This window comes from Symphalangus syndactylus, chromosome X (assembly GCF_028878055.3).
Source record: "Symphalangus syndactylus isolate Jambi chromosome X, NHGRI_mSymSyn1-v2.1_pri, whole genome shotgun sequence".
In the NCBI taxonomy this organism is placed as follows: Eukaryota; Metazoa; Chordata; class Mammalia; order Primates; family Hylobatidae; genus Symphalangus; species Symphalangus syndactylus.
The window spans coordinates 123,852,909-123,878,061 of record NC_072447.2 but is presented as its reverse complement, the minus strand read 5'-3'; the positions used below and the strand labels follow the sequence as shown (position 1 = coordinate 123,878,061).

Here is a 25,153-nt window from a genome sequence, read left to right as displayed (position 1 = left end):
ACTTTCCTTTCTTGCTACTTCTCCAAAAGAAGCCAAACCACTTGGGTGATCATAGTCTTTTGAAGTTTCAATCTACACAGGCTAATAAAAACTATATGAAATGGCTGTAACTTACTGCTTTCATACTCTGAAGATTCCCTGAAATGGAATCATCTTTAAATTTAATCCAGGAAGAGGTTCTGTAAGCTCATTGGAGTTAATATAACTTACTTGGGACTAGTAAAACAAAAATAAGGATTTACTGTACAAATGTATGATTAATCCATCTCTCTTGCGTCCTTAGTTATAGTCAATAAGTCCTGTTGATTCTACCATAGATAAGTGTTTTCAGTTTGGCTTCTTTGCTCTCTTTCTACTGCCCCACACCATCTTAGTTTAGGCAACCCTCCCTTACCCTTCACCTTAACCAGACCATCACCCTCTGGTTTCCCTCTTAAGTGGCTTCCCTGAAAAGTTTTTCCCCCTGCCTATCCCCTACAAATTTGCTATCTTCCTTAAAATAAATTATATATGTGTTATTTTCTGCTTTAAAAACTGAGGCTAGCCCTCGACTGCTAAAAAGAAAAGCCCAAACTGGCGTTAGATCATAGAAGATGCTTCAAAGTATGATCACCTGCAACTTGTCTTTCCTTCTTAACCCCCATTTCTTTTTCTTTTTGCTTTTTTTTCTTTTTTTCTTGAGAGAGAGTTTTGCTCTTGTCATCCAGGCTGTAGTGCAATGGGTGATCTCGGCTCACTGCAACCTCCCCCTCCCAGGTTCAAGGGATTCTCCTGCCTTAGCCTCCCAAGTAACTGGGATTACAGGCACCTGCCACCACGCCCAGCTAATTATTATCTTTTTAGTAGAGACGAGGTTTCACCATGTTGGTCAGGCTGGTCTCAAACTCCTGACCTCAGGTGACCCACCCACCTCGGCCTCCCAAAGTGCTGGGATTACAGGCATGGGCCACCGTGCCCAGCCCCTAACCCCCATTTCTTCTTCCCCCTTACTCCTTATGTTTTAGCCACAGTGAACTGATCATGCCCTTGAGCATGCTATACCCTTTGTCACTTTGGGCCTGGGGTAGGGCAGGCAGAGAGGAGAAGAAAGCCCATACAAATATATTTATATTATTACTTTTCTCCTACCTTCTTGGAAACAGCCATTGTTAATCTTGTTTTATAGGAATTCTTACTGCTGATGAACTTTTGGCCATCAAAATTCCATTGAATGACCTTTTTAGATGCAATAGTTTATCAACTTTGGAAAAGAATGATGTCGTCCAACACTATTGGGATGTTCTTGTACAAGCTTTTGTCCAAAATGGCACAGTGAGCACAAATGGTGAGTAAATATATATTTCTCTACTTGGATCCTAATTTAAGAGTAGGTAGCTTTCATTGAAGTCATTATCTGAAAGCATTTATATATTAAGGTTTATTCATAGCTTCTACTAGGCTATAAAGTTTTTGTAAATAATAGCAATTCTTATTTTTGTGGATCTTACAATTTAAAGTTTTTGATGCACATGTTGTGGAATGGTCTTTTAAAAGACACTACCTATACTGTTCTCAGCTGATAAAACCTGACCATTGTTTGAACAGATCCTCAGATAGCTTGATTATCAGCTTTTTTAGCAGTTCCAAGACCAAAGCTTAGAAATCAGATTCATGTTCTAATCTTGAATTTTTAAAGTTGATTTTATAATTTTTATATAGCTTTATGGAAAGGTAATAATTTCTCATTCACCAGTTCTGGAAAACTACTAACACTTCCTAAGAAGAGTTTGAAATGCCTATGATTTGCCATAGGGCTAATGCAAATAAATTGTTCATTTGTATTTAAGTCCTTTGATGATGTCTAAGCTTTTTTCTAGTAAACAGTATCCTTCCTTATGGTGGTTGTATGTGGGAATAAAAAGCCAAAAATTTAAGACTTAACTCTCTGAATTTCATATCAGAGGCAGGCAAAGTTCTCTGGGAATAAAAAGATTTAAGGGTCTGAAAAAGACGAGTATGTGGCCATGTGTGAGTGGATAAAGCATAGGGATGTGTCCTGAGTTTGTCTGCTGTGTCATAACTCATGTAGATATTCTGTATATGAAGCAGCAGTTTAAGAACCTCTGCCTAATTTAGTTTCAGATATACTAACAAGATATTCTCTTCCCCTAATATAACCCTTTTGGACTTCTATTATGAGAAATTTTTTTTGGTTTTCCCTGGCCTTATGAATTAAGAAAATGTCTGCTTTGGTTTCTTTTGTCCCTTTTTGCCTGTTTTAGAGTTCCTGTGTGATAAAGACAAAACTTCAACAGTGGCACCCACCGTACACACCACTGTGCCATCTCCTACTACAGCACCTATTCCAAAGGAAAAACCAGAAGCTGGAACCTATTCAGTGAATAATGGCAATGATACTTGTCTGCTGGCTACCATGGGGCTGCAGCTGAACATCACTCAGGATAAGGTATAGGTGTCTATTTTTATCAATACATCCTTTTTGCATTTCATTTCAAATATTGCGTATCCTACCTTCAGCCCAAAGGTAGTGTTACTAGAATGATTCCATTTTTTGTTTGTTTGTTTGTTTGTTTGAGATGGAGTCTCTCTCTGTCCCCCAGGCTGGAGTGCAGTGGTGTGATCTCGGCTCACTGCAAACTCCGCCTCCCGGGTTCATGCCATTCTCCTGCCTCAGCCTCCCGAGTTGCTGGGACTACAGGTGCCCGCCACCATGCCTGGCTAATTTTTGTATTTTTTTAGTAGAGATGGGGTTTCACTGTGTTAGCCAGGACGGTCTCAATCTCCTGACCTCGTGCTCCGCCCGTCTCGGCCTCCCAAAGTCCTGGGATTACAGGCATGAGCCACCACGCCCAGCTTTTTCTTTTTTTTTTTTTTTGAGACGGAGTCTCACACTGTCGCCCAGGCTGGAGTGCAGTGGCATGATCTTGGCTCACTGCAACCTCCGCCTCCAGAGTTTAAGTGATTCTCCTGCCTCAGCCTCCCGAGTAGCTGGGATTACAGGCATGCACTGCCACGCACAACTAATTTTTTTTGTATTTTTAGTAGAAATGGGGTTTTACCATGTTGGCCAGGCTGGTCTTGAACTCCTGACCTCAAGTGATTCACCTGCCTCAGCCTCCCAAAGTGCTGGAATTACAGGCGTGAGCCACCGCGCCCAGCCTGATTCAGTTTTAAATGGAGATTTCATGTTGGCTTGTTGAGCTTTGATTAGTTAGGAGTTACTATAACCATGAAGTGTTAATGTCACTTTCAGGTGTTGTGTTGGCTGGCAGAAAACCTAGCTGTTTAAAGTACTCTTTGGGGTTAGATTCTATTTGCCATCAGTGGATCAGAGTACAAACAATTGGCCTTTATTTCGGTCAGTTTAAAATATAACTCCTTCACACTTTGATCTGAAATGCACTGTAGGTTGGCGTACGGGAATGGCACAGCTATTCGTTTCTCCAGCTATTTGATGACTCGGATCATGTAGACGTGCCCAAGTACACGATGGCACTTCTAGTTGCAATGTTCCACTCAGGCTATAGAGGGTGTGCCAAGAAACAAATCCGATTTCCAGGATCCTGTGACTTAAACAAGCGAGACAGGTGGCTCTTGTGCTCCATAAAAATGTGTGTTTTCATTTGGCTCATTACTGTAGAAGCTTCCCTCTTGTTTTTTTTTTTTTTTTTTTTAAGTTGTCTGAGTCACAGCTTGAGGACCCATGCCAACTTTGTTTGAAAGTTAAGACACCATGAATTTAAGTATCCAGACAAAAGATTTTTTGTTTTATGCTGAAGTTGGTTTTGGTAGAGTATAAGGCTTTGCTGGCCACTTTTATAGCTAACCTGTACCTTTTCCCTTTCTTCTTCTCCTGAAGGTTGCTTCAGTTATTAACATCAACCCCAATACAACTCACTCCACAGGCAGCTGCCGTTCTCACACTGCTCTACTTAGACTCCATAGCAGCACCATTAAGTATCTTGACTTTGTCTTTGCTGTGGTGAGTAACAGATTTTTTAAAGTTAGGTTCATTCTCTTAGAAACACATCTGAAAGTCTAAATAGTTGCATGGGGGGAGGGGGATATTTAGCTTTATTTTCCAGTTCTACAGTACTCAGTTATAAAGTGTAGTCCATTCATCCCTGTTCATCCCTCAGAGTCTGTGCAATGGTTGGACTCTTGCATTAATGTTCACCAAGAGTGGCCATTTTGCCATTAGACAGACTCTAGGATAGAAGCAAGAATTAACTCACATAAAAAAAAAAAAAAAACACAATTGTCTAATCTATCCATACATAAGTAATTTCCATGATAATTTTTTCTCAGTTATTGGTTAGGTAGTGCTCATGTTTTTCTATGATACTATTTGAAGCCATTTGGAGGCTATATTATTTGTAATAGTGTCAGTAATAAAAATAGGTAACATCTATTGAGTACTTACTATGTACCAAGCTCTGTGTTAAGTGTGTATATGAATTCGTTAAATCAGGACAATTTATAATGGCAGCATTCAGGTTTTTATTGTTGATCAAGAGCTGAAACCTAAACAGAAGGTTTTGGGTTGAGCATACCTGTTCTACTTCTTGCTAGCATAAATTAATCATCGGGGACCTTTATTTCCACCTTCTCAGAAGCAATTATTCCCATAATTTCTGTGAAGGGATGTATGTGTGAACGTGTTGTGGTAAATGAGACTGGTGGAATAGAAGATAGCTATAAGTGAGGGAAAATGTTGAACCACCAACTATTCTCAAACTAAAAATATTGTGTAATTAGATAAAAACCAGTTCTGTTTTTAAATCAGATTACTGTGTTTGGGGATGGGGAAATAATCTCAACATCTGATATATAAAAAGTAGGTATGTTGTTATTTCATATGTGGTCTTGGTATTTTGAGTCTAAAGCACATTTTTCTCTTTAGAATATATGCCGAGTAATTGAGGATTACATTAGGCACTTATATTTTGGAAAGGTTTACAAAAATGTTCCTTTTTCCAGCATTCAAATAATTCCTCTGTTAAAGTACCATGTGACCAGTGAATTACTATTGAAAATGTCTCATTAAATTTGTCCTCTCCAGTATGGTAAAAGCAAGCCTCAGGCACATTCTCTTTTAAAGTTACCTAATAGGGGTTATGGTCAATAAGAACGAGGAAAGTAGTATTTTGGGTTTATTCCCTTTCAAGTGATTGAGTTTGATCTTTCTAGCTGTGGTAGACTCCTAAGAGGAACATGATTTCTCTTGACTCTCATACAGCAATGTTTAGTATTTAAGAAGTACAATATTTAATTTACCCAGCAGGCTATTTTTTTTTTTTTTTTTTTTTTTGAGACGGAGTCTCGCTCTGTCGCCCAGGCTGGAGTGCAGTGGCACAATCTCGGCTCACTGCAAGCTCCACCTCCTGGGTTCACGCCATTCTCCTGCCTCAGCCTCTCCGAGTAGCTGGGACTACAGGCGCCCGCCACCACGCCCGGCTAATTTTTTTTTTGTATTTTTAGTAGAGACAGGGTTTCACCGTGGTCTCGATCTCCTGACCTCGTGATCCTCCCGCCTCGGCCTCCCAAAGTGCTGGGATTACAAGCGTGAGCCACCGTGCCCGGCCAACCCCAGCAGGCTATTTTAAAACGTAATCCAAAATAGTGACATTTTAATCATGCTACAGGCACTCTGAAAAATCAAGAGACACCCTGCAATGTCCCCAGAGTTCAGTGGGGCCCATTATTGCCTTCAACCCTGTCATGATAGATGCTCCTTAGGAGAATTTATAGAATTTGAGTGCGTTATGTGCAGGCTGCTATGGTGGGTTATGAAGAAGAAAGCCAGTATTCTTAAAGTGCCCACAGTTTAGTGGTAATGGGAGAAATCTGCAGATAATTACCATTTTTGTGAAAGGCCTACATGCCATGCCAAGGCTTTTGAACTCGATTCTGTAGGCAGCAGAGTACTGTGGAAGGTTTATATGAAATGGGATGAGTGCCAGACCAGAGAATAGTACAAAGTGCTGCAGGAGAATGGAGGAGAGAGAGGTTAATTCTGGCTGGAGGAGAGTCAGGAAGGTTTAACGGCAGAGATGGCATTTGAGCTGGGCCTTCAAGGATGGGTCTGGTTTGTATTGGTAGGGAGATAAGGAGAGTAAGTGGGAAAGTGCAGGTTATCCCTGGGTAAAGGGCATAATCAAGACCAGCTGGGAGAATGAGGAGTGTTATATGTTTAGTGAAAATATGGAAAAGTCATTGGGACAAATTGTGGAGTCTTGAATGCAAAGCCAAGATGTAGCCTAAGTCGAGGAGGGATGTGATGAAGGTGTGAAGTCCTCCATTATGCTTCTTCCTGAAATTTCTCTGAAGTCTGTCCCCTAGCTTTTACTCCCCATTGCTTTTGCTCTGGGTCCAGTCCACATTACCTCTTGCCTGGACCATTCAAACAGCTCCTGCCTGATTGCTCCTCTTCCTCACCTTCTCCATTGTTCTACATCAACTTAACCTTCCTAAAGCACATCTCTCCATCAGTGTTTCTCTCTCTCTTTCCTTTCTTTCTTTCTTTCTTTTTCTTTCTTTCTTTCTTTCTTTCTTTCTTTCTTTCTTTCTTTCTTTCTTTCTTTCTTTCTTTCTTTCTTTTCTTTTTCCTTCCTCTCCTCTCCTCTCCTTTCCTTTCCTTCCTTCTTCTTTTCCTTCTTTTCTTTTCTTTTCTTTCTTTGACGGAGTCTCGCTCTGTCGCCCAGGCTGGAGTGCAGTAGCGAGACCTCAGCTCACTACAACCTCCGCCTCCCGGATTCAAGCGATTCTCCTGCCTCAGCTTCCCAAATAGCTGGGACTACAGGCACGTGCCACCACACCTGGCTAATTTTTTGTATTTTTAATAGAGATGGGATTTCACCATGTTAGCCAGGACGGTCTTGATCTCCTGACCTCGTGGTCTGCCCGCCTCGCAATGTTTCTCTTTTGCCAGCAAGGTAACATCTAAAGTCCATGGCTGGGTAGTTCAAGCCTTCTTTTCTCCCATGCAATGCAGCGTGCATTTTCAGCCTTCACTCCCTCTTTATGAACCTTATGTTTCCTTCAGTTCCTTCAAGGTGCTTCCCTCATCCTGTCCTCTATGCACTTCTTATGAGGTAGGAGAACATAGTAATAATAATTACATAGATTCTGCAGCCATACTCCCAAAATGGGGATGATAACAGCACCTATTGCATGGGAGTGTTGTACTTACTCAGTGAAGCATCATATGTAAAGTTTTAAGAACAGTGCGGGGCACTTAGTAAGTGCTCAAATGCTAGCATAAAAACTTGAGATTATGCTTATTTTCTAACTACCATTATTTATACTCTTGCTCTCTCAAATACCCCTTTTCCCGCTTGTTTCCTAAGAGAATCCTGCCCAGTTCAAAATGCCCCATCCCTAAGCTGGCATTACTTTTTCTCCTCCCTTATTTGGAAGTGATTTCTCTCCTATTTTCATGACTTCTCACTTTCTTTTTTGTAATATGGTAGTTTATGTATTTATCTTACCTTCCCTGGCAGATTGCAAACACGGTGAAGGCAGGATTGAAGTGTGGTTCATTTTGGTAGCTCCTGGAGTACTTGCACTCTGAAATTATTAGAATGACTGGCTGATCAGATGAGTACTTCAGAAAGATAATAGCAGTGAAAAGGAAAGATTAGGGCTGGAGGGGCTGAAAGGCAGGGAGCCCACTTAAGAGGCTGCTGTGATCCAGGCTAGAGGTGGTGAGGGCTCAGCAAGTGACAGGAGGAATAAAATTGAGGCCATAAATCTTCAAGTGTCTGAGATCCACATGACTACACCTGTGCTCCAAAAGTTGGAAACAAAATACAGAGGAAAGGGGTTTCTGTCAGATTATGAGTTCTCTTTTACTTAGTTGCAGTTTATTCAACTGCATGGTTTCTTCTTCTGTGTAATAGTGTTAGATTGCTTTTCTTCTGTGGATATTAACCGTATCTGTTATCTGTAGACAGTTGTGATATGTTAATTAACTAGAAGCTCTTTTTCAAACAGAAAAATGAAAACCGATTTTATCTGAAGGAAGTGAACATCAGCATGTATTTGGTTAATGGCTCTGGTAAGCGAAGCATTGGCCTGGGGAAAAAGACTGTGGGTTACCCTGAAGGATTAGAAATTACAATGGTCTTATTACCAAATAGTGCCTTATTTAATGAAACAGAAGATGCTATGTAAAAAGTGTACCTTGATCATACCTTAAAATCAGTAACTTAGAACTATGATGTTCTGTCTTTTTCTGTATCCCATCTTTTCAAAGTAGGGTAGATAATAATTAAGGTTGTGACCGATTTTTAGACTATAGAAACATCTATAGAAAGATAAGGGAACCTAGTTATGGTAAGAATTGCTTTTTGTGGGTTGATCTTGTCCCCCAGGCTCCCATACTTCACTGAAAAACCCTGAGGACTGTTCCTTTTTTTTTTTTTTTTTAGACAGGGTCTCGCTCTATGCCCAGGCTAGATTGCAGGGGCGTGACCACAGCTCAGTCCCAGGTTCAAGCCAACCACCCACCTCAGCCTCCTAGGTAGCTGGGACTACAGGTGTGCACCATCATGCCCAGCTAATTTTTTTGTAGAGACAGGGTTTCGCCATGTTGCCCAGGCTGTTCTTGATCTCCTGGGCTCACGCGATCTGCCCACCTTGGCTTCCCAAAGTGCTGGAATTACAGGCGTGAGCCACTGTGCCTGGCCAACTTTCCCATTTTTGATGTTGATAGGATAAGAAGTTACTAACCTGTTTCTTTTCTTTGAAGTTTTCAGCATTGCAAATAACAATCTCAGCTACTGGGATGCCCCCCTGGGAAGTTCTTATATGTGCAACAAAGAGCAGACTGTTTCAGTGTCTGGAGCATTTCAGATAAATACCTTTGATCTAAGGGTTCAGCCTTTCAACGTGACACAAGGAAAGTATTCCACAGGTAAGAATCAAGCAAACTTCATTAATAATTTATGTTCTTATGTTGACTGATAGGTGGCTTTTCCTTTGAATCATAGACATTTAAACGTTGAAATAGAGGAATATGAATTCATAGCCTTGAGCGAATTGTGCAACTCTATATTTGGCTCATCATTTTGCTCAACCGAGATGTTTTTGTGATCTTAAAATCATTTGCAAAAAAAGTTCTTAAAGCTAGAACTGATAGAAGCTTTAAGTGAGCTTTATTTGAGGTATGGGTTTTAGTTTGTAGGGAAGATGGCACTTGGGAGGGGCAGCTTTGAGCATCTTGCATCTGCTTCCTGAGGCCGTCTTCTCACTGGAAACATTTTCATACCTGAATGAAAGCAGTTTGGGCCGATTTTGTTAAGACAAAAGATAAAAAGCGGTAGCAAAGCCTCAAATATCATGAACTATGTTTTTACCAGCCAAAACGATCTGGAGAGTTTTCAAAGCATGTGCCAGTGTGAATGAGGCTTTTTGAAGATCACTCAGGGATAATGGTGGTATTTATTAGATTTTTAATGAAACTCTTGTGAAGGGCTCATTATAATGTGTTCATATGAATATGAAAGACATATTTGGCATTACAAGATTAAAATTTGCATGAAGTAAAAAGGCACATAAAATTCCTTAATTGACTTGTCCTTTTAAGCCTATTACCTAAAATTGGGGGTTTGTGGATCACAACTCTGTTGAGCAGAGCTATTCCAGGCATCCACATCCTTTTCAACCATTCTATGGTTTGGAAGGAAATGTGGAAGCTGTGTTTAAAAGCGAAAATACTGTGAGCCATTCGACTACTTTTGCAGTGGTGTTGAATACCTAGTCTGACTCGGTTAGGCCACAATAAATTGGGCTCTCCACCCTACCATTCTTGCGATTAAAGACGTTAGTTACACTTTAAAAATATTTACAAGAATTCATTTTCCCTTTTGCCTGTTTTGCTTAAGTACTTCAATTATTTTGATCCTTTAGTAGCTTTATTTTTGGACTTTTTATCTGGCTCCCCTTCATTATTCCCCTAATTTTAAGTCCAGATTTGTGTTTACAATTTAAAATCATTTGCAGTATTAGTATCATCACTTCAAGACTGTTTATCTAGTCACCTGTAATAGAGATGAGCTGTGCTCTTTCTCTTACTTTGAAACTTTGGTTTTTATGTACATAGAATTAAAAATATCACCCAAAGAGATATACAACATTTAATACTGATATTGAATGTATAATCTATTTGTGAAACTAGGTTCTTGGCTGTGGGTACCTATAAATACAACACATAGGTAATATTTGACTGTATGGGGAAAGAAATAGAATTGCAATAAGGCAGAAGAGTGTTGATTAGATTTTACTGGATCAGACCACTTTCTAGAAATAGAAAAAAATAGCCCCCTTAGGCTGCCAACCCTGACCAGATAAGAAATGCAGTAAGCACACTCAAATTAGTAAGAGGTCCCAGTTTCTTGACTTTGCAGCCACTAAAATTGTATGTACTAAGTCACGATCTGCAAACTTTAAAGTTCCAAACAGTAAGTGTTTTTAGGCTTTGGGGCCATATGGTCTCTGTCACAACTATTCAACCCTGCTATTGTAGCACGAAAACAGCAACACATAAACAGATGACTGTGGCTGGGTTCCAATAAAACCTTATTTATGGACACTGGAATTTGAATTTTATATGCTCTCATGTGTCACAAAATATTTTTTTCAACCATTTAAAAATGTCAAGGCCATTTTTAGCTCTTGGACCAGATCTGGCCCATGGGCTATACAGCTTGCTGACCCCTGACCCTAAAGAGACTTCAGAGCCAGCCTGGCTATTCTCATCACATGATACCTTCCTGATCCTGTTTCCACTTTCCCAAAAGACATTCACGCTACCACTGAGAGTCTAATCTGGCTATGTAAAAGTGGGCTAGATTAGCTCCCTTTATTTCTGATAAAGTAATATGCCTATTTTGGAAAGGACTTGGAATATAAACAAACATATACGTGCATATATATGTATATGCACACATTATATATATCACATATATATCAAATATATATCATATAATGTGCGCATCGTATATCATATATAATGTGCATATATTATATATGCACACATATAATGTGCATATAATATATGCACATTACAATATGAGCTGTTTATAGATGTAAATGAATATACATGTATTCATAGATATGAATATCTGCATATATACACATAAACAAATGAAAGGACAAAGAAAGTCTCAGAATTTTAATTCTAGAACAGTTCTCCATTTTCTATAGCTTTATCTAAAAATATACCTGTCTTAGTTACTTGAAGTTGATCTTGTAAGAACATTTCTGACTTTTAAATCAATATCTTTGACTTCGGGACATTCTTTTGTGATTATACTCATTATTTGTTACACACTTTTTCTCACCTACAGCCCAAGAGTGTTCGCTGGATGATGACACCATTCTAATCCCAATTATAGTTGGTGCTGGTCTTTCAGGCTTGATTATCGTTATAGTGATTGCTTACGTAATTGGCAGAAGAAAAAGTTATGCTGGATATCAGACTCTGTAACACTAATCAATACGTGATCTCTGTTACAAAAGAAAAAAAGCAAGTACAAGTTCCAACATGCAATACTGGTCAACTTAAGGTATATTTAGTTGCAGTCCAGCTCTTTAGAATGGATGGTATGGGGGATTTCAAACTTAAACAAAAAACTATCAACTACAAGTTAGTTGCCTGACTTTGGTTTTTCCAACCAAGGAATTTAAAACTGTTATTTTTACAGCAAAAGATGTGCAAAATCACTGGATTATAAGTTCTATTTTATTGTCTTGAATTAATATTTCAGTGTTTTCATTTTAGACATTCAGACTAAAAATACACAGTTTAGAAAAAACAATTTTTGAAAAAGAGATTTTTTTTCCCTGCAAGTAGTTGAGTTGGAACAACATGTTCTACAGTGGATTTGTACTTGCTCCTTTTGCTCTGTGTGTGTGTGTGTGTGTGTGTGTGTGTGTGTGTGTGTGTGTGTGTGTGTGATTTTTGTTTGCAGGTTAACTTAGCTACTTTGGCATTGCTGCATATTTGACCTTTGAGAGATATAATAGTAGATTTGAACAGGGGCTGGTATTATTATGTTCTTAGCAATAAATGCTTTTCTAATGCTTTTTGAATACATTTGTATTTATGTGGCTGTAATGACAAAAGATACAAAAGCTTTTTAAAATTTAGAGTAGGTATTAATCTTATTGTTTAATCTTTTTTAAAAAAAACTGGATATTTCAATCTTTTAAATTGCAAGATATGAGACTGTTCCAACTGGGCATTTCAATCCATTTTTTAGGTGCTTTAGAGATAATTGCTTGCCAGTGCCAATTGAGGGCATTAGTACTTTGTGCTCATAAATTGGCCGCTGTATGCAGTACTAAAATTAATGCAGATTTCTCTTTAGCCTTCCAATATTTCTTGTTGGTAGTGATGTATTTTATTATTTTCTTTTTCTTAAGAAATGCCAGTGTGTCCTAGAACCTAGATAACAAAGTGCACTTACACTTATAAAATAACTTGCATCTAGGCTGGGCGTGGCGGCTCATGCCTGTAATCCCAGCACTTTGGGAGGCCGAGGTGGGTGGATCACTTGAGGCCAGGAGTTTGACACCAGCCTGGCCAACATGGTGAAACCCCATCTCTATTAGAAATACAAAAAATTAGCTGGGCGTGGTGATGGGCGCCTGTAATCCCAGTTACTCGGGAGGCTGAGGCAGAAGAATCACTTGAACCCGGGAGGCAGAGGTTGCGGTAAGCCGAGAGCACACCATTGTACTCCAGCCTGGGCAAAAAAAATGAAACTCTGTCTCAAAAAAAAACAAAACAAAACAAACAAACAAAACTTGCATCTAACCCAGAAGTCTTGGTCTTATCTTAATCCATTAAAAAGTTGTTCTTTGTTTCCAGCTTGCATTGATTGCTACAACATTACTAATTTGGCTTTCACATTTAAATGGTTCTGTGCTAATCAAAACTTTCATTGTTATTATTCGTTTGGTAGAATCATTATTAATTCATGTGCTTTGTGTTCAGTTTTGTGCTCTGAGAGATGCACCAATTGTCAAATTACCGTGCACCACCTAATGTTTATAGGAGAAAGCAACATACATCAGCTTGATAGTTAACACATCAAATATTTCTTGCTGCTTCTAGGAGAACTTTTTTGGTGTGTGTTGGAATGGCTGAGCAAATATTAAAATTGTTAATATGCAGCCATATATGGAAGGTTCCTGTGGGGTTGTTTTTTTGGTTTTTTTTGTTTTTTGTTTTTTTTGTAGTGGGGGGTATTATGTGCCTCCCATTCACTATTCACTAGAAAATGAGAAAATGTCTGGGTTCCAAAATATTGATATTGAATGAATCAATACACACACACAGACATATATATATATATATATGCACACATATATAGGCAGTTGCATGCTAGCATGTGTATTTTTATAACAATATAACTGAGTTATATTGGAATTATAAATATTTTCCGTCACTTAAATTTGCTCTTTGTTTAGCCTGAAAACCTTTATGGCTCAAGATCAGATCCTGACTAACCTCTCTCTTAGAGCTACAGTGAGCTGCATTACCAGCTTAAAACACTTCTTAAAGATTAAATATAGATGTGATTTTTCAAAATCATTTTTAATTTAAACTGTGTTTTAGTGTAAAATTGTTAACCTTATAAGATGGATAATGTGTATAAGAATGTAGGCCTTAACTATTTCACAAGTCAAAACAAAGCAGCTTTAAAAAAATAATTGGAAGCACAAGTGCGTGGCACTGACTGAATGCTGTTAATATTTCTAAAAGTTTCTACATTCAGATTATATGCCTGATTCATAGTAAAATACCTCTAATAAACACTGTTTTATAGAAAACCTGACTTCAGTGAATATTTTTGTATTTTACATGGGCCAGTTTATATACTGCTATTTACACTATTATTTCCTATAGCTACATGTTCTTTGTACCTTTTGTAGTTTTATTTGTATTACTTGATTCATACTTGATGGTAACCCTCTATTTGGTTTTGGGTGTTTTTCATGTTTTAGCACTTGTATAAAGAAACTGGTCCATGTAAATACTTTCCATGTTTTTTCTTCAAATGTTTAAACCACTAGTTGATGTATCGTATCTTTAGATATTTGCCTGTCTGTTTACTCAAAATTGCTTCTAAAACAATAAAGATTCTTTTATTTCTTAAGGCAATTTGCTCACATTTTTTCCCGTTGGTTAAAGTCAAGATTTTGTATACCACATAATGACAATTTCTTTCAAATGGAAAAACTTTAGAAATGTTTAGAAGTAGAATTAAATTATTTGCAAAATGTTCTGATGTTCTGTCTGTATATTACTATCTGGAAGAATAGCCCCATACATAGGCCTCGATTGATGATAGGCAGGCTACAGAATAAGATTCACCTGGGAAGCGTTTTATAAAAATAGATTCCAGGCTCCATCCTTAGAGGATTTAACGTAGTAGGTCTAGTGAGGAGACAGAGAGAGAGAGAGAGAGAGTGTGTGTGTGTGTGTGTGTGTGTGTGTAAGCTCCCCTGCTGAACCTGATGCATAGTCAGTTAGGGAACCAGTGATCTAGAATATTTATTTCATAATAAAAGCTTCAGAGTATCTCTTTGTACACTTTTCTAAATTCCTAAATATCTCTACATAGTAGCTTTACATTGCAGCCATACATATTGAGCTATTGATCTGAACCAACGTAGGATTGTGTGCAGTCTCTCTCTTACTTAGATCACCCTAAAATACTTGAGCCTTCCAATTTCCATATACGGATAGTTACCTAGTCACCTTACTATATCACATAAGAAAACTTAGCAATGTAGCTGAATTACCCAGTTAAGCCATGTGAATGCCAGTTAGTCATCACGGCTGCAAACTCTGCAGTTAACTACCATTGTCTTTGGCCAAGTTGTTTAACTTCTAGTGTCTCAATTTCTTCATCCAGTGGGTGGGGGCTTTAAAATCCTGCTACTCATTTCTTTGAGTGATAATTTGCATTTCAGAGGAATGCATCTTAGTATTTCATACATCTTAGTACTTTAGAAGGAATCTGATAAGAAGCTACTTGTTACGTATCAAGAACATACTATAAGTTTTGTGTAAAATGTACCACTTAAGTTTCCTGCAGTTTTCAGGAGGAATTCTTATAAGACTCGGACATTTTTAAGATGATAGTATTTCATCTGTTTATTTAGGTAGATAATGTTAAATTGTCTTGGGCTCATCTTCCACCCATCTCCTTTTCTTTTACCCTGGTAGCTAACTTTCTGCGTTAATAATCACCATTTCTTGTCTTTGAAACTGGTATAGATATTCATGAATGATACCGAGTAGCTTCACGAATCTTTTCAGATGCATGTGATTTACTTAACACAGTTTGATTATAGATATAAAATGTATATAACCAATAAGATATCACCTAAGAATGTGCTTCTTAATGTTGATCCTTCCAAAAAGAAGTTTTGACTCAATTGTTTGTTTGTTTGTTTTGTTTTGTTTGAGATGGAATCTCGCTCTGTTGCCCAGGCTGGAGTGTGTATAGTGGTGCAATCTCAGCTCACTGCAACCTCCGCCTCCTAGGTTCAAGCAATTCTTATGCCTCAGCCTCCCAAGTAGCAGGGATTACAGACGAGTGTCACCACACCGGGCTACCTTTTTATTTTTTTAGTAGAGATGGGGTTTAGCCATGTTGGCCAGGCTGGTCTCGAATTCCTGACCTCAAGTGATCTGCCTGCCTCGACCTCCTGAACTGCTGTTATGATAGGCATGAGCCACTGTGCCTGGCCTCAACTGGTTTTTAAGAGAAGTTTTATTAGTTTTTGTTGTAAATGTATACCTCAGCTTTCCAGTTCTTGTGTTGAAAATTGTATTTGAAAAATGTCTGAACTGGCAGAAAATTGAAGATTAACAGCATTTTTAATCTACATGAAACTTCTTACTGAAATTTTAGTGGCCATGGAATTTGTTAATCTTTAAAAATCTTTATTGCTTCTGTGGCTATTAAATTCTTCTGCAAATACACTTTTCTTTTCCCCAGAAGCATTTTCAATACAGCGTTAAGTATACATTAGGCAAGTAGATCAGATCAAAATGACTTATAGGATGAGATTTTCTTTTCTTCAGAATGTGATCCCATTAAAGTTACTGTTTTACCACAATTTTTTCCATTAACTAAATAATTTTTAAAGGTTCAATTCATACAATCAATAGTTATTATAAATTAATATTTCACATACTAATTGAGAGCATTTTAAGTAAGTGACAGTATCTAGAAAGATCTTTGTATTAGCGGAATTGCCTTTTTGAGCTACTCTGGGAATATTTGTCTTACATGAACGCCTTATTGGCAGTATTTATGAAAGTCGTTTCAGTACTAGGTCAAATACCCAATTTGGGAAAGAGAGAACTATGAGTCTGTTGCCAGAATAAGAAATTAATCTACTAATGAATTTTTAAAAAACCAAGTTATATTAAACCCACGACATAATACTTTATGGTACATGTCACCTAATAGTTTATGGGCTGGGTGGTAATTTGGGAAATTGTAGGGGAGGTGCTAACTGGGGACTCTTAACACCATCTATTCACAGGTCACATCTGGCAACCTTAGCTCTCTGGATTCTTAACAGAACCAAGAAGCAAGTAAAAAAAATAATTGAACTGGCAGCCAAAGTCAATGTCAGAAAAGTTCATAAGCTCCAGGGTTGCATTTTGTTCCTAGTTATTGCCCCAGAGGCTAGTGGGGGCGGCAGGGAAAGCTTGGCACATTTCTTGAATGCAAGCACAATCAGAATTGCCATGCAGCCTATTTGTCCTATCTTTGATACAATTCTAATAAGCTTAGTTATCTGATTTATCAGTCCCTGGTAGACTGCAAGCTAGGCAGAGAACTAGGGCAACAAGACACAGGAAATGGGAAATAGAAATAGCAGTTAACTTCCTTCCTGCAAGTGTATCCATCTGTACCATTCCTTCCTCCTCTCCAGTCTCAGAGTAGGTTTTCTTTTCCTCGTTAAACTGAGGCAAACAGTTATGTCATCAAGGCCCATTTATATCTCTTTTCCCATTACTAAGTGACCCCAGATTGTTATGTATTGAGTCTTATGTCTTATGCTTTTGGAATCCAAATTCTCTTAACTTGTAGGAGAACTTGCACCATTCAGCATCTTCTGTCAATTGCTAATGGCTCTTTCCCTCATCCTATTTAAGTTCCCTATGTCCCCCTTCTAATTACCTCCCTTTTGTCCTGCCTTAATCATTCTAAACTTCTCAAAATGAGTATTGTATTTGTTACCCTGCCCAAGTTCTTGATGTCCTAACCAATCACTTCCCATTCCCTCTTAAACCTGCAGCAATTTTACTCATATCTCCCACCCTTCATATTGCTAGAGGCAATGGACATGTTTCAAAGCTTTCTAATATTATTTGCTGTCTTTCCACCCTAATTGAAACTTTCCATCCTTAGCTTCTCTGGCGCCATTTTCTATCTGCCCTTTTACATCTTTTTCCTACTCCATTGTCTATCCCACAGGTATTGGTGTTCCCAAGGGTTTTTGTCTCTGATCCTCTTTTTATTCTACTTCCCCTTACTGAGAAATGTTCTTGCCCATGTTTTAACTACCACTTAGGTTCATATAGCCACTTGGTTAGGACATAGTCACTTTTTTTTTTTTTTTGAGATGGTTCTCGATACGCTGCCCAGGCTGGTTTTGAACTCCTGGGCTCAAACAGTTCTCCCATCTCAGCTTCCCAAGTAGCTAGGACTACAGGCGTAAGCCACCATGCTCAACTAAGGACACAGGTATCTTAAACTCACATATCCAAAACTGAGCATCTCTCTCTTCCACGTATCCTTTTTAGCCCCTGTTCCATATAAATACAAAAAACTGAAATGCATATATTCTTCCTCTTTTATAGAATGGCACCAGCATCTACATAATCAGTCAAGTGTGGAATTGGAAACCATTCTATTATCTCCTCCTCCTACACCCCCTACATCCATTTGGTCAATTTTGCCTTCTAATTTGATCTCCAGTCTGTGCCTTCTGCTTTTCTTCTGCACTTCATTAATCCAGCTCAGGACAATATTATTGGTTACCTGGACTGTAGTGATAAAGATGCCTCCTACCTTACTACCTCCATCTGCCATAACTTCTGAAATGAAATCCTGCTTAATATCCTGCTGCTGAAATTTTTTTCATCAGGATAAGGCCAGACTACCTAAGAGCATATTGTACCTTTGTGACCTGGGTCCCTGTACACTTTTTCTGCCTTCTGTCCAGCCGAAAATACTTTTTGATCCATTGTTCTAGCTATGCCAACCTGCTTGCGTTTCCCTTGAAGTGCTGTGTCTTTTTACTCTCCATATTTTTGTCTGTGCTATTTCTTATACCTGGAATGCCCTTCCCCCATTACTTGCATCGTTAATTCCTATTCATCCTTAAAATCTCAGCTCAAGTGTCACCTTTTCAAAGTGTGTCTTATGTAATAAGGCTAAACTTGAGTGTGCCTCTGAAATTTTTCCATGGCACTTTGTGTTGCCTGCTCCTACCACAACACATTTTGAAATTATAACCACTGATTTTTCTTGTCTGACTCTCACACTAGACTGAGCATCTTGAGGCAAACAGTTATGTCATCAGGGCCTGCTTATATCTCTTATATCTCTTTTCCCATTAGTAAATGACCCCAGATTGTAATGTATTGAGTTCTTATGTCCTCTTTGTATAGTTGTTCATGCAGCGAGTTAATACTTAACAATCTGCAATATTTGAAGCACTGTGCTTCTTCGACATCATAACAGTTTGCCTCTGAAAGCTCACGGCCTGATCATCAAGGCAAGGCTAATTATATTTGTTCATTATGTTCTGTTTAAGAAATCTGGGAAGTATGTGACCATGTTATACATTTTTCATCCAAAACGACTGCATTTTTACTTGGTACTTAAAAGTGTATTATTTGGTTATTTGGAAAATCACTTTTGTGGAACATCTCATTTGCTGATAATGAAATGCCAATGACTCGTTACCTTGGTATAAAAAACCAAAATGTGCGTGTTAGGAAGTGCTGTCATTTTACTCAAAATACACAGATTTGAAAGTTTGTCACTGTTTCTGTTCTCAATTGTCCTTTCTCCACATCTAGCTCAAGACTGCAGTGCAGATGACGACAACTTCCTTGTGCCCATAGCGGTGGGAGCAGCCTTGGCAGGAGTACTTATTCTAGTGTTGCTGGCTTATTTTATTGGTCTCAAGCGCCATCATGCTGGATATGAGCAATTTTAGAATCTGCAACCTGATTGATTATATAAAAATACATGCAAATAACACGGTTTTCTTACCTCTCAGTTGTTGAAACACTTTACTTCTTAAAATTGATACGTTGAAACTTTAATTCTTTTATCAATCCCAGCATTTTGAGATCAGTCTTTATTAATAAAACCTGTTCTCTTTAATCAGCTTAAAATCCAAAGTGTCATATTTACTGGTCCTGGAGACAAACTTGTTCAAAAGAACATCAACATGCAGTGTTTTAAGGTCTATCTTAAGAAGCCCTGGCCAAATTTTGATCCTAACCTTGAAGTATGCCTTGAACTTATTAACATGGCCATTATAAGAATAAAATATGTAGTTGTGTCTTAATGGAATTAATAAATATCATTTCACTACTGGTGTTCTGTTTCACTGTATAAGGACTATAGTGATTTAAACTCATCAATGTGCCTTTGCATAAAGTTCATTAAATAAATATCGATGTGGTATAAATGCCCATCAGATATGCTTAAACTTGGTTTTCAGTTGAAGGAAGTAGAGAATGTTCTCAGGACCATCAGCATCTTAAAGGTTATGTGACTTTTGCTGATTTCTCTGAGTTCAAGTTAAGCATGAAGTTAGTACCTCAAGCCTGTGATTTTTCCCTAGGGATGATACAGACCCAAGAGGCTACAACAGAACTTAAACTGGCTTCGTAATTAGAGTTTTTAAGATAATTGTTTGTTTTTCAGCAGTATAGACTGAAAAGATTCAAGCATATTTAGCCACTTGCTTTTTTGTTTCTTGTTTTGTTCTTCTTTGGATGCCTGATTAGTATTGAAAGATAGAAATATTCTGTGAACTAATTAGGACAGATTGCGTTGTGTTTCTCTACCTCATCTTGTTGATCTCTGGAGCATTAAAATCTATTTAGTGTTGTCATCAGTGTGGTACTTATGAAATGTAAGCTAACAGCAATCTCAGAAGGGAGGCAGTGAAGCATAGCAACTAGGCTCTTGTTTCTTCAAGATGGCCCCTGTGGGGCAGTGCATAGATGGGGGTGTAAAGAGAAGCTGTTGGCATTAAAATGAGCTAGATAATCAGCCCTTGTTGAAGCATATTCCATGGTATAAGAGTAGCACAGACATGAAACATAAAGAAGGAAGGCTAATAGACTAGAAGACTATCGCGTTGAAGTATTATTAACCCATTGTATGTATATATGGGCATGATCAGAGTTTCTATAACTTCCTGATTAATAATACAGTGTATCTTGTTACCCAGCTCTCAGTCCTTGAGAGCTTTCAGTAAAATATAGTAAATTCTTTCAACATAGCCTAACGTGTGGTTACTGAGATGAGTGTTATGTACTCAGAACCGCAGCAACATTTTTATGAATGGTAAAAGTACAAGAGGAGGAAAAGTTAAAATTAGAAGAAAAGTACAAGTTATTGCTTAATCATAAATCACACCAGATAACACATTTTGTTAATTTCATTAGCTATTACTGGAAAGGACCTTAACGATTATTTACGGAAAGGGGAGTGAAATTCATTGAGGTTCCATATCAAGTGGGCAACAAAACTATTATTAGCATTTTGATGAAAATTGCCCCTAATGAAATCTAGTCACTCAACAGTAAAACAACAGCTGGTTTACACTTGAAATTATGAGATCAGAATTGGGCACTTTGGGCTTCCATACTATGTTTTGCTTAAGTTTTTTTTTTTTAATACTAATATGGGCTTTTTCAGTAGTAATATACCAAAACACTCCTATTTTAATCTCTGTTTGCTACTTCAAAACCTAATCCTCCTCAGATGGGATCATGAGCATAAGAGGAAAAGACAAGAGAATGAACACTTGTTGACCTCCTGATGTGTATCAGATGCTTAGAAACATAATTGTATTTAATCCTCAAATACCTTATAGGTATTATTATCCCCTTCTTACAGATGAGGAAAGTGAGGCCCAGTTTAAATAACTTGCCCAAGGTCCTTTGGCTAGTACTGGAAGGAGTCAAGATTTAAACTCAGTTCTGTCTGAATCCAGAGCTCAAAATCTACATTGCACATGTTGCTTTCCTGGTGGTTCGGTGGAATGGACTGCAGTGCATTAGATACTGCTGTTATTCTTCCAGGCCACTGCTCAGCTAAAAATAATTGTGCGTGTGTGTGTGTGTGTATATATATATATATATATATACACGTATATATATGTATATATTCACACCTATATATACGTATATATGTGTATATATACACACCTATATACACGCATATATGCGTGTATATATACGCATATATATACGTGTATATACATATATATACTGCATTCTTGATCCTGTCTTTTTTAACTTAAATTTTATTACTTATACAGAATTCTTATTTATACTTTAATTATAGGTGTGACAAAGGAGAGAGTAGGGAAATACACAGGCAGTGGTTTAAGTGTAGATGGCTCCTTAACCCAGTGTCATTAGATAATCAAACCTAAAGTCTTCCCATATTAGGCAAGCACAATTCTCTATTTTGGACCCTTCCCATTCTTCCCTTACCTTCTGCTTTTCGTACTGAGGAATTTCGTGTGATTTTAGATAAAGTGATAATGAGATATTGAGCAAATAAGAAAATAGAGGTAATGCTATAAAAGACTAAGCTATGTACACTTTCAAAATGCTTGTTTCTTGCATGCTTTTTACTACTTAATTGCATTCTTTACTAATTTCCTTTCCTTGCTGTCTGTTCTTTTCTAACAGCTGAAGAATGTTCTGCTGACTCTGACCTCAACTTTCTTATTCCTGTTGCAGTGGGTGTGGCCTTGGGCTTCCTTATAATTGTTGTCTTTATCTCTTATATGATTGGAAGAAGGAAAAGTCGTACTGGTTATCAGTCTGTGTAATCAATTAAATCTAGTGTTTTTGTTTGTTTGTTTTTGTTTTCAATTAGAAGTTACATTTCCATTGGCTAAAAGCCAGGACATGCTGTGCAATAGATTGTTTAAGATATGCAGACTAACTTCAGTGAGTTCCTAGCTAACTTGGGCATGAGTACACTTATTTAAGACAAAATATATTAGGACCAATTTTTTTTCTGTTTTTTCTTCCTTTGTTAAAGTATAATTAAAAGAAAAAATCAGCTTAGAATTTTTTAAGTAAATAATGATTTTAAGCCCCTGGATCCAATTATGAAAGCATTTTTACTGATGTGTAATTTTATATGTTACAGTTACTTATATTTTACTACTTTGATGTTATTTGCAAAATCAAAGGTGTTAAAGAATTTAACTTGCTTCAGGAAATAAATTCAAGAACATAATGGATTCATTTTTGTTGGTGGCAGACACGAAATTTGGTTCATGACCACCTTCTGATCAGCATTATTTAACTCTGTATTTTTCTGTTAGTTAAGAAAGAAATGGCTTCATGATATTGTATTTAACATCAAAAGTTTGGCTGTCTTCTTCATTACTGTTAATAGCTACTATATTTTAACAAGGAGATTTCTTTTTTTGTTGTTGTTCTAGAGTTTGGAATATACTGATTATCTCAGACTTGACATTTATACTGAAGGATGAAGTAAGACCTCCAGCTTTTTTTTTTTTTTTTAAAGGTGTTGATTTGGAACACCTGTATGGGCTATGGTTTATTAAGGTTATGGTTTAGAAAGTTTTTTTCCCTCAGAGCCTTAACTTGTTAAGAAGGTTCATTTATCCTGTACTGAAAACAAAAACTCTATATACTTTGTTTGTGTGCCTCCTGCACTCTCCCATTCCCTACGTGAATATGCTCTAGTTGATATTTTTAATATATTGATTTCTTTTTTCTCACAGCAACAAGTGCTTACTCTAGAGGTTAGTGGGCCCTGATATGTCATCAGTCAGATGCCTGCCTAGCCAAAGCTGGACCAAGATTATTCTGTACATTTGTTGATCTTGATATAGACTTACATCCCTGTAGGGACCGCTAATGGCTCTGGCTTCTGGTGTAAGGTACTGGAGACCACTCATCCCTGTGTCTGCTTGATTGGTTCAGCTGTTGAATTGCCCTTTTATTTGGAAGCAGTGTTGAAGTTGTCTAGGGTTCAAATGGCTGCTTTGTACACCTGTCATTAGTGTAAGGCAGATGTTTATTTTATCAAGCTATTTTATCTCTACATTTAACTAAAAACAAAAGTTCCCAAAGATCTGCCTTCACTTCAGAAATTTTTTTTGATTAAAAAAATTAAGCCTGAACCTTAAATAAAGTGAGTTGGTTATTCATTCCAAGGATTAAGTCCCAATCTACCTCTCAGCACAATGCAGAAGCTCACCACTGTATTGCTGCCATTAACTCATGCCAGAACCCTTTGCCAATAACCGGAATTACAAATGTTTGTTAAATTTACCAAGATCTTTCTTTACTGCCTTCTCTATATGTACATCTCAAAAACATGTACATCTCAAAAACTGGAGTAGAAAGTTAGATTGCTCAACTACAACTCCTCTAGAACTCTATAGCTCTGACATGCAAATTCACACTCTCCTCTAATTGCTAAGTATGTAAAGAATGTTTTCTTTTAAAATGTTCTCTTTTGAGAACAACTGCTTATTTGTTATAAAAGCATTTGGTTAAAACGATGGCATCATAAAGAACAGTGGCTTCATTTCAATACATATTTTTGAGATGATTGTCTAGAAGCCAGATTAATTAAATCAGCTTGTGACCTTGCTAAGCATATAAATTGGAAATTCAGATACATTCAAAATTATGGGTTCATTTAAAAGTGTTCTACCTTTTGGGTATGAGACTAATATCACTAATTCCTCAATAGTTATCATGGCTCTATCTTAATTAATTAGAAAATATATGTGTTTAATTCTTTGAGAATTAAAATACAGAATATTAACAGAGGGTTAAAAACTGCTTCAACTCCAATAAGATAAAGGAAGCTCAAAATCTATGAGCTGAGTGTTCAATTAGCTTTGCCTACTGAGTTCAATTTTATGTCAATACAACAGTGGATCAGACAGTATGACTTTGAACTGGTGAATGTAAAGAATTGTTTTTCACCTAAGCTGCTTTGGAAGAACTGATGCTTGCTGCTAACTAAAGTTTTGGATGTATCAATTTAGAGAGCCAATTAATACCTGCAAAATAAAGCATACTGTGGTACTTCTGTTTGATCTAGTATGTGTGATTTTAGATTGATGGATTAAAAATTAATAAAGATCATACATTCCATGCCACTATGGATAACCTCATTTTTATTCCATATGCTCAGTCTTAAGAGCTTAGACTTAATTGTGTAATCTAAGTTTCTTAAATTCTAGTCTCTTGGATTGTCAACAGGAATCATAGGATCTCATAGATCTGCAACTTAACCAAGTCCCGTCATTAGGAAGGCACTAGTACAGAACCTTTAGTACAGACACCTCGAATAGGGGGACCTACGTAGTCATGGAAATTACAAGAAAACATCAAAAACAAAATATGGAAATCTAACAAATGTAAGAACATCTTAACAAATGAACTTTCCACGTATGTCTGTCTGCATTGATGAACTATACTAATTGTTGAAGTTCATTTCATTCTGAGTGAGATATACCTCAGGGATATGGTGGGGCAAGGGGAGGAGCTATCCATTTTCTGAATTTCCTTTAAATTCCTTACAATCCAGTCTAATGCTCAATTTTTATATAATTGGATAAAACAACAACACATACATAAACATACTCCTTTTTACATAAGAGGTATTTTTGGTGGGAGAAGGAATTAGACATTGGCTCCCTCCATAGTTCCAGAATAGGGTTTCATTTTCTGAAAGACGTTTAATAGCTTGTAATTAAGTCAAAAAATGGCCTTCATAACTGCCACCTCACGAGGCCTCTGAAAGAAGCACTTTAAGTTGACTGATAATCAGGAAGAGTGGTTCGATAT

At 37.4% G+C, this 25,153-nt stretch overlaps 1 protein-coding gene across 3 annotated transcripts in view; it reads left to right on the top strand.

Moving 5' to 3' along the window:
• Positions 1–24,462, top strand: part of LAMP2 (lysosomal associated membrane protein 2) — a 43,248-nt gene extending 18,786 nt beyond the window's left edge. The window contains exons 4-9 of one of the 3 annotated variants that reach the window (XM_055269391.1): positions 1,166–1,324; positions 2,262–2,446; positions 3,860–3,982; positions 7,996–8,059; positions 8,753–8,917; positions 21,995–24,462. In XM_055269391.1, coding sequence (XP_055125366.1) covers positions 1,166–1,324; positions 2,262–2,446; positions 3,860–3,982; positions 7,996–8,059; positions 8,753–8,917; positions 21,995–22,137 — 839 coding nt within the window. In that variant the 3' untranslated portion in view covers positions 22,138–24,462. Of the gene's footprint in view, positions 1–1,165; positions 1,325–2,261; positions 2,447–3,859; positions 3,983–7,995; positions 8,060–8,752; positions 8,918–11,351; positions 14,174–19,129 lie in introns of those variants that run through there. The other 2 variants (XM_055269392.2, XM_055269393.2) reach the window with 2 other exon arrangements.
• Positions 24,463–25,153: the final 691 nt, after the last annotated feature.